The sequence below is a fragment of the Gouania willdenowi genome, chromosome 18 (assembly GCF_900634775.1).
Source record: "Gouania willdenowi chromosome 18, fGouWil2.1, whole genome shotgun sequence".
NCBI lineage: Eukaryota > Metazoa > Chordata > Actinopteri > Blenniiformes > Gobiesocidae > Gouania > Gouania willdenowi.
The window spans coordinates 2793779-2809637 of NC_041061.1; the positions used below are offsets into that span (position 1 = coordinate 2793779).

Genomic DNA, 15859 nt, shown 5'->3' on the forward strand with positions numbered 1-15859 from the left:
CAAAATAAAGGTCCCAGGGACCCCCACTGTAGCTGAAGGTGTTTGAACACAGACATGAACATTGAAGAACAGTCATGTGGAGACAGGACCATCTATAAGGGGGAATAAAGGGGAGAGATTTTTGGGGTCCATCCATAAAGTCAGTAAAATGATGGTCTATTGTTCTATGAATCTGTGATAACCACATTTATTTATTCATCTGAATAATATCCACTGTTATACAGGAACGTTTAGTATTATTCGCACCAGAGTTATCTTAAATGTGTTTTCTTAAGATAGTTATCTTAAAGATGTTTTAATCAGAAATAAAATGGGTTAAAAGTGACCAAAAATGGTGTAAAAGATTGTGAAATGGAATTTTAAAAACCACAGAAATTGGTTTAAAACTGCAAATTAGAGTGGCCAAAAACAGACAGAAAAAGTAGTAAAAGGGTAAAAAAATGTAAATATTGGAACAATTAGTTTTAACTGGCAAATAATGGGCGTGATAAATCGTGAATGCAGTTAAATTGGCCAAAATAAGCATTAAATATAATGGCAATAATGGGTCACCATAAGCCACATTAGGTGGAAATGGTTGATAAGTGCCGAAAATGTCTTGAAAGTGGAAAAAATGTGCAGAAGTGTCAGAAATGGGAAGGCAGAAGTGTCAGAAATGGGAGTAATGTAGCAAAAATGCATTAAAAGGAGCAAAAATATGGTAAGAAAGTGATGAAAATTGGTTTAAACATGGCAAGTTGGGAGTAGATGTGCAAAAAGGGTAAAAGAACAACCAAAAATGGGCTCGATTGTTTAAAAAGTTTCTTGAAGGCATCTGGCGACCCCGTCCCAGTGTCTCGTGACCCCTGATGTACAGAACCAGTGATCAGCAAAAAATAATGCCTTACTGTGATGTACAAACCAAAGTGTCAGATACTGGTGTGAAGTGAAAGAAGACAGAAAGATGTTTGATCTTTAGTCAGTTTTTATTCCAAAGAGCCAAAGTAAACCTGTCTGTCGCTAACTTTCAAATCCAACAACACTTCTCCACACTCAAAGTGTTAGTTAACGACTCTTCTTCTGTTCAACACATTTACATTCGTAGAATAAGTGGAGTGATAAAGTGGCAACACAAATCAACCCTGCAGAGGGTTTGAAAACCTAAGGGCTGAACTTAACTTGTAAGAAGAAACTTAATGATTAAAACCTTTAATGTGGTAAAGAAAAGCTCTTCCTCTATGCAGACGATGTGTTGGTTTATATCGGTCCAATAACCGAGTCTGCAGTATTCAATGTCTTTACAAGAAGTCTGGTTATCTATAACTTTTCCTTTTAGAGGGATGTGGGTGTGTCTACAGATTAAATATAACAGCAAATACACATTGTTACACATCAGAAAATTACTGTTCCACATTCCAAACCAGCCGACGTGTTCAAACCCATAATTAAATTAGACTTTTTGACTTCTGGTAACTCATGTTGAAAAGCTCTTTTTTTCGCATTTTTTTTTTTTTATGTTTTCCAAAATCCTTCCTTTTTAACAGATTTCTGGTTTTCAGATTCTAGTTCTCACGACTGATTTAAAGGGATCCTCCATTATTTTTTACCAATTTGGCCTAAAATCTTTGAAATGTACTTATTAGAAGATCCATGCCTAAAAAAACACATTATTTTGCACCATATTATGTTTTATTAACTTTTAAAAATGGGACTATTTTACAGTTTTAGAGCCTGTATTGCTCCATCTTGAAATCATGTGATTGATGATGTCACACGGCCCCACTGCCTGTAAACTTCCCATGGTTTTCTTATGGAGTGAAGCATTGAGCCTGATTTATATATCATTTAGCAGCTTTTGGTTGCTCATAATAATCAGGAAATGTTAAAGATGTCGAAGTAAACCTCTTTTGTTTACAGAAAAAGGATGAAAACAGTTGTGAACCAAAAAAGATCTGTGACTGCAGTTCCAACTCTGCGGTTTGGTAGTAGACGATGAAGCAGAGAAGAAGAGCTCTCCTTGGGGACCTTTACTCTCCCTCAAACAGTACGCTGACACACTCTGGTGGCTGAAGTTAGCGAGTATACATACAAGGCTACTGAAAGGGTGCTAGCCTGAAACGAAAACAAATCGTTATCACCCTGTGGCCTCCCCCCACACGCCGCCCAAGGTTGTGTCTCAATCTCACCATGGATGTTAACAGATCTGATGCCCCCCCCCCCATCTCCCCATTTGCCCTCTGGACTCTCGTTTTCTGAACCAGGCCTATCAAGGTCACAACACAAGACTGTTTCAGAGAGAGAGCAAAGGTTTTATTTTGTCTACGCCTTCACCGCACTCCCCCCCCCACCAGCTCAGGGAAGTGTGGAGAAGCACCCAGAGGCTTCACGCCTGCGCCCCCCAGCAGCTGGATATCCTCTCCTTCTCTTCGCCCAGCCCCGTCCCCTACACTCCGCCCCCGGACCGACCACCAACCCACACTTTACGAAAAAAAAAGCCTAGCTTTATGCTTTCCTCCCCAATAGGGAAGTCAGTTCAAAGCCTGCTTTTTCCCCTCACCTCTCCTCCTGTTGTTCTTCCACTTTTCATCTAAATACGGGGTGCCTTGCATGCCCATGGCAACCCACAGTTCTCCAGTTCTTGTCCTCCCATGTTACTTACTTACAAACCCTGAGGATAGAAGTCTTTTTGGGTGGGAGTCCTTCCACAGTCCGTAACCAAAAAGGTTAACATCAACATCTTTAACTTTTCCTGTTTTTTTTTTAGATCAACCAAAAGCAGCACAAGTTGTCATTTTGACTGAAAAAGCTGCTAAATGATCTAAAAATCAGGCTGAATGCTTCACTCCAATAGAAAACAATGGAATGTTTACAGGCAGTGGGGCCATGTGACATCATCAATCACCAGATTTGGAACACAGGCTCTAAAACTAGTCGCATTTTTAAAACTTAACAAATATGGAGCAAAATAATGTTTTTTCCTGCAAAGCTCTAATAAGTGCATTTCAAAAGTTTTATGCCACATTTGTAAAAACAGTGGAGGATCCCTTTGATGTCAATATCAAAGTCCAATTAAAGGCTGAACTCACATTGTTAATATTGTGATATTAGCGTGGTTAACAAAATAGTTAATACTGATGCATCTTTTTTTAAAGCGTATTTTGAGTTGAAATTCTTGCGGAAAAAGTTGCAATATATATTATCGCCATTTAAAGTAAAAAATATTGAAATATGATCATTTTTGTTTATATTGCCCAGCCCTACAGGTGATTAATAATAATCTATATTTAGCTTCTGCTTTTTTTAGTATCAACACAAAACTTGTTTTTTTACATCTGCTAACCTTGTTCTTGCGGAAAAGGTTACCGTAAACATTAAAAATAACTGTGAATTAAAATAAAGCTTTGAACGCCTCGTAAACAATGGAAAGACAGATTTATCACCAGCTTCAGAGTCAACCTTTGTTTCCTCCATCAACCGAACGTTGTGCTTGTTCCGTCTTTATGGATACAATCTGAGTACGATTAGTCAAAAAATATTTTTTTTAAATGCAAACAATTTGGTTGATGAAAGCAGCGTTGTTTCCGGTCTGCAGATCTGCGTTTGGCCGGTGTTTCAAGTCATCGAAGAACGTATTCTCAAACTCTCTGTGAGCAGCACCAACGTGGAAATAGTGTTTCAACGAAAAATCAACAATCAATCACAAACTTTACTAAAGAGTGATTGCGATAAAACCGACATGGAAGCTGCTGTGGGTTCATTTATGGATGTTATAACAGACACGCGCGTTTCCCTTTTGACAAACCACTACAAATGTGCATATTTCTCATGTTTTACGTTAACTGAAAGCTGTTAAAATGACAAAAAACTTCAAAAGTAGATTAAAAAATGCAGTTAAAAACGTTGATCTTCATTCAGTCTTTTCACGTTTTTGTTTTAATTACCCATGTTGCTAATACCGGGCTGTAACTTCAAAGCTAACCCTTAAACAGGAACTCACTGCTTGTTTATTGCTAATCGTGACACATTTTCACCTTTTTAGAATATATATTAATGTGCGATAATGTGCCTCTTTTTCGGGGGAAGTTTTAAGATTTTGCAAGAAACAATAAAATTTACAAATGATTTAAAAACAATTTACGGTTGTGATACCATTTAGTACCACGAGAGGGTGGCTTGAGTCTTTGGATCAAATGAGTAAATATGTTCGGCCATCCCTTCAGCGGTTATATTAGATTGTTTATATTGTTTTACGATAGTAAAACAAGTTTATTACAATGCGTAAAAAATAGAAAACTCTGAATTTCAAATGTGTAATATACAACAAAAAAAAACTGCTTCGTGTTTGGATTTGGGCTGACGAGTTGCTACAGCGCCGCCCGGTGCAGTTTAACAGTTTAGCACAACACCAGCACTACTTTTGGTCGATTAGATTTCATCATTTTTAAAAAATAAAGATAAATACATTTGTCTCATAAAACATAAATAACGCGCTCAACTCGTCAGTCTTGTCAGATTTGATCAACATACCTTCGCCCGTTCGCGTTACGTTACGCGCACCGTTTCCTAATACTGCAAACCATGGCGCAATCGAGCCGCGACGTAGTAGTGTCAGTGCTTTTATTGTGAAACTTTGAGAAGCTGCGAAGATATTTTACGGATTTTTGTGCGTTAGATTAAACCCGACATTACGCTGATTAATCTTCGTAAGCAACAGGTCGACTCTAAAGAAGACTTGGATGACATCATTGGTAAACCAACATGCTCAATGCCGATTGGTTAGTTGGTTAATATTTAAATCGACACTCCCGAAACATCCACAGTAGGTCAACCTCTTAGTTTCCCCCGTTAGATTTGCAAAGTCTGGCCATGTTGCGTTAAGGTGCAATCTGCAGTGTGGGCTCGGTTTGAGCTGTCGCAATCCAGGACGCTGACGCCATTCAACCGATCCCAGTGGCGATCTGGTTGCAAAGCCCCACCCCACAGGGGGAGTAAAGCCTGGATACAAGTGTGAACGTACTGGAGTGGGCGGAGTCTGTGGCCGCCGCCTTCTGTTTCAGACTCAGTCTCTGGATTGGTAGAAGAGGATGTATCCCGACTCAGAGTTCTTGGAGATGTCCGACGTCAGGCCGTAGAACTCCTCGATCGCCTGCGCGTCAATTTTCTACGTAAGAGGAAGATGAAAGCAGGAAGTTAGATGACAACGAAAACTTTCTGTTGGTCTTCAGACATTTTTCGAAGGATGACAAAAAATACTAGTCCACCAATAATATTAGCACACTATGTCAGATTTTCTCCCGATGGGTAAAAACTGATAAAACAAGGCCCGGATACGCCTGTATATCAGTATTTATTGATGTTGAAATCATAAGTTACCACCAAACAAGTCTTGGATTCGTCATGTTTTGAGTCGGTAACCTCGACAGTATTCTCAAACCAATAAAATAGTCCCATTTCCAACTTGGCGTTCTATTGACCAATGAATGAAAAAAACCGTCGAAACGAAACACACAAAATGCAATGAGATTATCAAATTGCGAAAGGTGGTGTCAATTACGCTGTTGTTCGTTTTTTTTTCTTCAAAAACGATTAAATAAAATATTATTGAAGGTCTGATCAACCATAGTAATTCATTGGAAATTGTAAAAACTCCATGTTACGCTCGGGTAAATGCTACATTTTTTCTCAGTGAGCGATGTGAACAATAAAGACCATCTCACCTCCACGATGTCGTCATCAAACAGCAGCCAAAAGCCGTGGCTTTTTACGATGGTGATGTAATGTCCACGGTTTGGACCACTGAGCAGAGAGACATACAGGCAGGGTTTTTCTCAAAACTCAAAGAAGCTTTACAGCAAAAAATTTACACTAAGAAAAAACACACGAGAAAAAGATACTATGCAACAAAATAACACAAAAGTAATATGTTAAGGTTTAATTTCTTCAGACAACTGTTCCTGGCTTAGGAACTACACTGTTAGAGGCGTCTGCTGATCGCTTTGATGTTTCCTTTGATACTTTTTGTCTTCTTTCCCATTTCCTAAGGAACATTTGTGTCTGAATAATTGAAACCTTAGCATATTATTCAAAAAAGACAAAAATAGTCTTGCAGGAATTACTACGTGGAAGTCAAAAAAACTTCAAAGGGAACATCAAAGCGATTAGCCTCTAATGAAGACTGGCAGTTGCCCGTCGAAATATGTCAGGATATTAAAATGGATTTCCTGAGGGAAAGTTGTCTGAATAAATGAAGAATTAACATATTATTCAAAAAGACAAAAACAATCTTGCTGGAAGGAAAAAAGTATTAAATAAAATAAAAAGAAGATCTACAGCACATATTACAGGGGTGGGAGGGGTGTGCCCCTCCCTTGTTAATAGGAACCTACCTTCCACAGTGGACGACCACGGCAACCAGGTCGTACATGCGGTCAGGGTTGGTGGCGTCTCCGGACGTGTTGAAGAGGCGGAGCTCCAGCGGAAAGACCACGCGGTAGGACAGCTTAGTGTAACGATGCAGCTGGTCCATGTACTTGAAGCGCTTCAGGTGGAGGGCCAGGATCATGGGCAGCTTCTTCACCCGCATCCTGGGACAGACAGACACATGACCTCTGACCTTCTGAGCCGGACGAAGGGAAGGGGAGGGAGGGCGTTAAAGGGAGGCCTCACCTTTTCTGGGCCTCCTGTTTGCTGCGACACTGCTCACAGTAATACTTGTACTCGCTGCACAACGTCTCTGTATTACTGAAGCCTCTGTGGAACAAACACAAACACACACACACACACACACACACACACTTAGAATGCTCTGAGAACCCGCCTCTTGGGCCCTGCGTGTACGCTGATTGGCCAACGAACCTCAAGCAGTGCGTGATTGACGTGTTCTGCTCGACGTCCACCGATAGATCCAAGAAGTCCTCGTCTTTGCTGCTCACCTGGAACACACACACGAGCTGAGGCTGACGTTCCGACACAAACACACACACACACACGATAGAGGACAGTCCACAAAGAAGAAATATAGTGAAATACACCATTTCAAACTGCCATGGTTCAGGTTTGAGTGTTCTTACCGGGTCGTGGTTTGACAATTGTTGGCAACAATACTGAAACCATGACTCAGCAACAAATGAATTGTGGTTTTAGTATTAATGCTGAGTCATGGTTTGAGTACAGTTTCTGAGTCATAGTTATAGTATTAATGCTGAGTCATGGTTTGAGGATTGTTGCTGGACCGTTTAAGTATCATTGTTAAGTCATGGTTTCAGTATTGTTGCTGAGTCATGGTTTGAGTATCGTGGCTGACACACACACACACAAAGACGAAGTCCTCCTTAAACAGGACAGAGCGACACCTACTGCTTCACAGTTGAGGCACCGTGTCTCATTGGTCAACGTTCCTTGGAAGATCTCGTGCACCCACGTCTGCTGCGTCTCCTTCCCCCCTCCTCCTCCTCCTCCTGCATCCCCCCCTCCGTCCGTCCCTCCTCCTCCATTCTGCAGCAGCTTCCCGTTCTGCTGCCGCTCCTGGCTCTTCTCTTCCTGCAGGAGGTCGGCGATGGTGTTGAGGAGGTAGTTGAGGAACTCGTGTGCGTCCTGCTGCATGTAGTTATCGAACAGCTCTGAGGAGGAGATGTTATAACGCCTTCAGGGCCTTTGGTTTGTTCTGCCACAACAATGATCACCAGCTGCTAAACATCACCAACACAGGACAGCAACCGAGGAGGTAACCACGGTCAAAGAACCGTGATCGTACCATTCTCCTTCCGAAGTCGTGAGATGAACTTCTTGGGAGGGATGACGCCGACTTTCTTCTTCTGCGTGGCGATGCTGTTGAACAGGTCTGACAAACAGGTGAGGAGTGACTCCTTACGGCGAGGCTGAACCTGCAGGACCGAGATGAGGATCAGAGAAAATGCAAAGAAAAACATGACAAGAAGATACTGAAAGAAAGAACATAATGTATCCTGTTGAATCAGGTTAAAGTTTCACATTCCTTTCTAAGTTTCCTGCAATGATGAATGACCGTGTTGTCTCCGCCTTCATCTCTCACCTTGTAAGCCAGAACCTTCTCCCTAAATGGCCGACAGAAGTAGAGCGCCTGCAGTACTGAGTTACAGTAGCAGGTGTTTCCAAACTGAGGGAGAAGAAAGAACAGCGGGAGGTAAGGACCGTTCTTTTGTTCGGATCGGAGGTCGAGATCAATACGTACGTTCACCAAACCAAAGTAGTGCTCATTGACGGGGAACTGTTCCGGTCCAATTTCCTTTTCCAAGGCAGAGGCATTGGCGCCCTGCAGAGGAGCAAGAACAACGTCAACATTCCCACCTTCTCCTGCAGCTTCTTCCCCTTTTCCACAAACATTTTACAGAACTGATGCCTGATTGGTTGATGGGTTCCGCATTCTTCCTCTACACCAGACTTGTGCCTCCTTTACTATTTAGTTCAGGGTAACTTTTGTTTACGTGTGTGGCAAGAACCCCAAAATAATCACATCAACAAGCTTAACAGTAAAAATGGTCAAAAGTATTACTTCACAAATACCTGGAACTAGGGATGGGCAATATTTCGAGTTTTCTATTTTGGCGATATAGAAAATTATAATATCACCTATATTGATATATTTTCATTTTATAGTTTACTTTATATTACAATACTCGTTTCAGGAGTCGCTGCTTTCTTTACTTCTCAAAACAGCATGACAAGCAGAGATAGATGCATTTCTGCGTCTTCACCCAGACCTTCCCCTAAACAAGCCACACTCCAGAAGTCACTCACACATGCTGTCCCTTAGAGGAGAAAAAGCCAAAAGTACAACATATCGTGCAGCTGTTTGTTGATAAATTTGCCAGTGTGGCATTTTTCATCAGCAAATTTAACACAGTCTTTCTGGGAAGACTTTATTGAGTTAAAAATAAAGATTTCTATATTGTATTGTATTGTATCACCATTTTGAGTAAAAATATCATGATTTGAATATTGTTCCATATCACTCAGCCCTATCTGGAAGTAAATATTGTATTTAACTGAGTAATAAATGCTTTGACTCTTAGGGTCAGATTTGATACTCTGGGAGGCCATATTTGTCCCCCGGGCCTCGAGTTTGACACACGTCCTTTAATGGCCTAGAGCTAAGATAAGCCGTGATAATATTTTCATTATCGCCAGCCTCGGCCAACATTGCTCTCAGCTCCTCTCGGTCGTCTAGGAAACAAGGTGACATGGGGTCTAATAACGCACATAGTGGGACTGATCGCACATTCCACCACAGCCAGTGGAAGCTAAAGTCTTCTTCTTCATCTCCTGCCTGAGTGTCCGTCCACTCTGAAAGGGCGGAGTGTGGATAAGTTACAGCACTAACTAATCTGATGCTAAGCTCCACCATCTGCTACTGAAACGTATCCACGGCGCCAAAACAAACCCAGATGAAGCTTAGTCCTGTTCAGCACACCTAAGTTCCCGCCCTGAACATATTTAACCTAAACACTGTTTATACTCATGTCCTGTTTCACTAATGAGGCTAACGGAAGCTAGAGTTTAACACGTCATGTTGAGTTAAATTGAATTAAACAACTAAAATGACAATTTTTTGGTTTAAGGAAAACAAATATTCGTTTTTTGTTTATATTTAAATGTAGTTCATTCACACTTAGGAGTGGAAAAAAAAGATAAATATGAGGTAAATTACAGGTCCCAGGCTCATAAATATAAAGTTAAGGCTTTAATGTCGTCACTGCGGAAGCGTATTGCATTCACTTGAAAAAATATGATAAAAATTAAAAAAATTCTGAATAATTAATATTTTTGGTTTGTTTTTGGAGCTACTTTTTTTCTTCTGTTTTCAGACTCGCTTTTTCTCATTATTTTTTTTTTCTGTTTTTGGTGCAAATTTTTTTTCTGAATTATCAAGATATGGATATTGAGATGGTATGTTCAGCAGTCTCCTGATCATATCTTGAGTGACCACGTAGCATACGTTAAGTCGATAGACTAATAGTAATGCCATCACTATGGCTTAAAGACAGAACTATCCCCCAGTGTTTTAAACCAAGTAAAAAGTACATTTTTATCAAATAAACAAGCATATTTGCTGTCGATGAAGAAATAAATGCATGTTGTTTGAAATGCCCTCTAAGCTCAGAAAGAAAATAGTTGGTAAAACTTAAAAAATTGTCCAAAAACAATTTTTTAAGACAACATTTTTTTTTACAAAATAGCGTGAAAAAACAAAACAAAAAACTTTTAAAAATGTAATTTATGCTTCAAATATCACACTTGTAATTTTTATTTATTATCATTATTTTTTAAGTGAATGCAATATGCCTCCGACCGTACAAAATAACATTTAGAAACACACATTAATACCGAAAAAATGTTTCCAATATCTTATGTTTTTCCGTTACGTTCTTTAAGCTTCATCTTCAAACCAACAAACACAAACATTTGATTTATTTTGCCAATAAATTAAAGAGTTGCCATGGCGATAGAACCATCTGGCACGGTAGCCCAAAGGCGGGTTACCATGGCGATAGAACCACCTGGGACGGTAACAAGGCGGGTTACCATGGCGATAGAACCACCTGGCACGGTAACAAGGCGGGTTACCATGGCGATAGAACCACCTGGCACTGCAGCAAGGCGGGTTACCATGGCGATAGAACCGCCTGGCACGGGTAACGAGGCGGGTTACCATGGTGACGGAACCACCTGACACTGAAACAAGGTGAGTTACTCCCTCGTTTAGCTTTAAAGCTCAGTCTAAGCGTTACTTTTCAGCAGAAAAAACACCATATTTATCAAACAACTAGTCCTGACCGTAAAAACATCGGCTGCGCTTAAACTTAAGACCAAAAATCCGTTCAAATCAAACAGAACCAGACAGTTATTGGTCCACCAGGATCTCCTGACATGTAAACAAAACTCAGCGGAGCTAAAACACGTCAGTTTAAACACCAAACTACTCGGTTTTTATTAGACACTAACAGAGAGAATGTCTCCAAACACTGTAATTCTTTAACGGCACTGAAAACCTCCGTGTTTAAGGTTGTTGTTGTTGCTATTAGCGCAGAGGTTAGCCAACAAGCTAACAGCTAGCTTCCCTGGGCATGTGCTAAGAACATACTGGTTTTCGTGTTAACTGGTGAACATTTTAATATCGTGTCACAGACGTTTGTGTTTTATAAGGATTTATTCACAACATTGTGTAATTCCCACCTCTCCAACTGGGAAAATATTAACAGATAACAGATTGTAGTATTATTATTATTAATAAACAATATATTTTTTTAAATTTAATAATATATAATAATGTATTATTAACAGTGTCAATATTATTGACTACACAAACAAGCCATGTAAAATAATAATGAAAACATGTTTATTTTCCAATTGTTAACCTTTTATTAGGAAAATTTAACTTTATTATTTCTTATTTTGGACATGCAACTACAAGCCAATAGGGAAACTAAAAATATAACATTTTTTTTTACTTTAAAGCAATAATAATAATACTCAAAATTAACCTACAATTTTTTTTAATAAATATTTTTTATTTGTTTTCGCTTTTTCTTTTTTTTTTTTTTTTTAACTTTCACATTTTAAAATTTGACAAATGCAAAAGAAAAATGGTATTACACTTTATTATATGCATATATATTTACACTTAACATATTTTGTATGATGTAGTTCCTTCACAATTGTCTTATATTCTAAGCGTTATTCCATTACTTTATCAATTTGTTTACATTTGACCCCTTTGTTGTTTGCTGGTATTTCTTTATGAATGCAATTTCAGTAAATCGAAGAACAGTGGGATTATGTTGTATTATGTCTTACCTGTTCCGTACACTGACCTATCTATTAAAAACATATATAATAACTTAGTAATAATAAGGCTCCAGGTTTGGAAACCTGTGTAGTATGGAGGTAGATTTGTGTCTATTGTTCAATCTAAAAAAAACAAAAAAGACTTTTTAATAAAGATTAAAAAAAATCAGTTAAATTAAAACTGAATAATTTAAATTAAAGAAAAAAGTGTTAAAAAGCAAAAAAAATATTCGAGACCCAATTAATTGAATTTTAACACTTTTTTTTTTCTTTAATTGAAAGTGTTGTTTATTTTTTTTATTGAAAAGGTTTTTCTTTATTAAAGTAATCTTTTTGTACTTAGGCCATATTATGGGTAGTACATTTGTGTCTTTATTATTCAATCAAACAAACAAACAAAAAAAGAATTCTAATAAAAAAAATTCAATCAAAGAAAAAAGTGTTCAAATGCAATTATTTGGGTCTCAAACACCTTCTTTTCTTTCATTGATAATATGTATTTTTGATTGAAGTAAACTTTTTTTTCATTGAAAAGTTTTTTGTTTTGTTTTTTGATTTAATAATAAAGACAAATAATATACTAGCCATTAGCTGATAACGGCTAACAAGATTTATTCCCTTAATTAAATTACATTTATTTTAAAAGACGTTATAAACAACAGACGTGCTAAAATAACTAATGAATACTCTATTTATTAAGGAAACGTGTATTAACACCGTATTAACCTGATCTAAAGCTATTGAGCTCCCCATTCACCAGATTAACAGGATGCCCAGTTGCGTCGTAACACCGGAGGAGCGGCACACACCGACATAGCGGACAAACCGGCGTCGATCGGCGGCTGCTCACCATCGTACAAATCGAGGCGATCTTTCGGACTGTCATCAGTATTTCCATCCGTCTGCTGCCATGTTGGTCCGAACCGCGACGGAGAAACAATCCGAGCAGGCTCGGCAGCGCGGTTCCGGGAGCGTCTCCGCCTGCTCTCCGCCCATGGGTGCTGTCAAGGTAGAGAAACCAAGCGACGCCGGACTGGCTCTTCAAAATAAATCAATAGAGTTAAAACTAAAACTAATATTACTAATGCAATACTACAACTACGATACGAATAATAATAATAATAATAATAATAATAATAATAATAATAATAATAATAATAATAATAATAATAATAATAATAATAATATAATGATGATATGGTGGTGATAATAATGATAATATCTAGTTCACCCCTAGATGACCTGAAAACCTCTTGTTGCCATGGAGATTCCCTCCGTTGCAGCTCCATTGGCACCTTTTTTTTTGTATTATTAATATTTTTTGTTCAAAAATACTCACAGTAAAGGTAAGATAGCCTGAAAAAGTTTCTGTTTAAATGAAACAACTTTGATCAGGAGATCAAAGTCAATTTTGTAGGAAAAAAAGTCTGAATAAATGAAACCGTAACATATTATTAAAAAAGAAGACAAAATTAACTTGCTGGAATTATTACGTGGAAGTCAATAACACAAAGCGTTCAGCAGATGCCTCTGAAGAAGACTGGCAGTTGACAGTCATAAAATGTCAGGAGATCAAAGTAAATTTCCTAAAAAAATGTTTTATGAATAAAGGAAACCACAACACATTAAATGAAACACCTTCAGACTTCAAATATAATGAGACTAAGAAACCCAAATATCAGCAACATTTTTTTATTTATTAAATATCACACATGTCAATTAACAAATATTAAAGACAATTTCACTTTCCCACAGTTTGTGATGATTGTTATGATACAAGCTTCATTAGTTAATTTACAATGACTTTACTATATTTTAAAAATCGAGTTAAATACTTATCCGAAGGAAATTGATTTGTATTTCCCCGGCACACCAACACAAATAAAAATAAATTATTTTTCATTTTAATTTCAATTCACATTTCATCAACATGAAGCTTTTCAGTGACTGTTCAATCCCAAAACATCTGTTACAGATTACAGGCAGTAGGTAGGACAGGTACAGTGAATAACATCAGATAAAGAAGCTTCAAAACAAGTGACAGATTGAGCAGAAAGACTTTATCAATGTGTGTTTGACACAGAAAATGTGATGAATGGTAAATATAGAGTCAGAGAAACACCGTCATACCTTTGACCTGAAAGAGAACTAAAGAATCACACACCTCCATTTATCTCTCTCAGCCTCAGCAGCTATCACTTCCAACTGTCTGCATATTATCCTTATGTCCTCCCTAATACCACAAAAAGCTCTTAATAAACTTATAGCTTTTCTAACACGGATGCTGAACACAAGACTTGTCCAAATATTATATCTGGCTCTCTCTCTTCTCTCACTTGGTAGTAATGATTGTCCGTCCGACCCAATCAACTTTTCCTCTTCCTGTATCATCTTCTCTACTTTCTGCAGCATTTCATTGGTGTAAATGTCTCCATTGTTGCTGATCACCAGATTCTCTACAGTGATGAGCAGCTCCTTCAGCTGGTAGGAGTTGCTCCTGTATTTTTCTTCTGTGTTGTTGTTCTTCCAGTATCTGGAATCAAAGACGTGACAGCGGCCGTCACACTTTCTCACCAGATCCTTCAGCTTCTGATTGTGATTCACAAACTGCTGAATGGTCGTCCCTTCAGGGAGCTGGTCTCCATGAGTGAAGATGATCACAGAATATTTCAGCACTTCTTCAGAGAAGTACTGAATGATTCTTGTGATGACCATCTCTTCCAGTTCACCGTAAGTCTCCACTTTAAGTACAATGAGAAAAGCGTGAGGTCCAGGAGAACACTCTACAATAGACCTGATTATCTCAGACTTTAGATCCTCTTCAGACATCCTTTTGTCAAATAAACCAGGCGTGTCAATCAGAGTCAGTTGTGTGTTCATCACTTTCTTTGTTGCAGATGTACATGCAGTTGTTCCAGAGCTTGAAGTGTCATCAGGATCAAACCATTTCTCACCAAGTATAGTGTTTCCCAGGCTACTTTTCCCAGCTCCTGTTTTTCCAACTAAAACAATCCTCCATCCAGGTGGACTTGGAGATTCTGAAAGTAGAAAATAAGAGATTGGGACTTTAATGTTACTGATTTTTATTAACTGATGGATAGTGCAACACAATTCACAAACTGTGATTTACTGACACGAGTTGTTGATCAATAAACCTGAAGGAAAGTTAATCACTGAATAAAAGTGTTGCGCCCTCCGCTCCAACAGTGTGGGAGAGGTAAGGTGGTTGCTTTGGAACAAATAAATGGACAGAGAAGCAGTCGACTTCCAACTTCCTCGTTGCTTTATTCCAAAGAGCACACACACGTTTTTGCGCAGGCGCAAAGAACACACCGCTATGCACGTCAAAAGCAATCGATCTACAAACCATCAAACACTCAAATTGCAAATTACACAGTATTTACCCTATTAGTAATATTTCAGCAATTCTAGAAATATGAAAGATATTCTTTTAAACCGTATAGAATATACTTACAAAGTAATTTGAATAATAATTCCAATACCTTACCATTTCCAATATTAACCATTTTTAACCATTTTTAACCTGTCACAAAAGCATTGGAGCTTTCCTCAAGTAAAACTATCAGATTCTGTTGTTGTGTGAAGTGACTTACGTTGTTGATGCATCTTGTAGAAAACAATGAGGATTCTGTTTTTTTCTTCTGGTTCAAAAACACATTTGTGTGTTCTTGATCTGACCTTCAGGAAGGTTCTCACAGTAAACAGTCAACAGAATGAACCAGTCTGTGCTGTAGCATGAACTAAAAACTTAACCTAACCACATCTAAACAGGAGGAGCACATACCAGCTGGTTATATAAAAACAATATGCTAGAATGGAGGCGTGGCATAGATTGAGCGCACATTGTTCTTGGTTTGCTTTGATCGTTTAATTGGGACTTCTAACTTGGTTTTAATGAATACCTTTGGACAAACCGAGCCTAATGTCTGTTGGGACATTCATTTGTTGTGACACGTTAGAGAGATATCTATAAAATATCTACATTTTTAAAAAGTGGATCTGTTTCTAAATGACTGACAGGGAACAAAACCTAAGA

General features: G+C 38.3%; 2 protein-coding genes across 3 annotated transcripts; both read right to left on the reverse strand.

The window, feature by feature from the left end:
• Positions 1–946: 946 nt before the first annotated feature.
• LOC114480587 (GTPase IMAP family member 7-like) lies at positions 947–15580 on the reverse strand. 2 transcript variants are annotated; one of them, XM_028474865.1, is made up of 3 exons: positions 15417–15580; positions 14203–14840; positions 947–3314 (listed from the first exon to the last, which is right to left on the reverse strand). In XM_028474865.1, exons 1-3 carry the CDS (start codon positions 15427–15429, stop codon positions 3306–3308), a joined length of 660 nt encoding a protein of 219 aa, XP_028330666.1. In that variant the 5' UTR covers positions 15430–15580; the 3' UTR covers positions 947–3305. The 2 variants fall into 2 exon arrangements, with proteins under 2 accessions (XP_028330666.1, XP_028330665.1); XM_028474864.1 differs by lacking the exon at positions 947–3314 and having other exon boundaries at positions 13554–14840.
• usp12b (ubiquitin specific peptidase 12b) lies at positions 1434–12800 on the reverse strand. Its single transcript, XM_028474846.1, has 10 exons — positions 12653–12800; positions 8189–8269; positions 8030–8113; positions 7733–7862; positions 7336–7598; positions 6835–6911; positions 6646–6729; positions 6366–6563; positions 5697–5775; positions 1434–5140 (listed from the first exon to the last, which is right to left on the reverse strand). Exons 1-10 carry the CDS (start codon positions 12698–12700, stop codon positions 5039–5041), a joined length of 1146 nt encoding a protein of 381 aa, XP_028330647.1. The 5' UTR covers positions 12701–12800; the 3' UTR covers positions 1434–5038.
• Positions 15581–15859: the final 279 nt, after the last annotated feature.

Coding starts and splice junctions, on each gene's coding strand:
- usp12b (XM_028474846.1), bottom strand. CDS start 12,700: ATGGAAATACTGATGACAGTCCGAAAGATCGCCTCGATTTGTACGATG. Junction 8,270..12,652: donor TCGCCTCGATTTGTACGATG/GTGAGCAGCCGC, acceptor GCTCCTCTGCAG/GGCGCCAATGCCTCTGCCTT. Junction 5,776..6,365: donor GTGGTCGTCCACTGTGGAAG/GTAGGTTCCTAT, acceptor CTCTCTGCTCAG/TGGTCCAAACCGTGGACATT.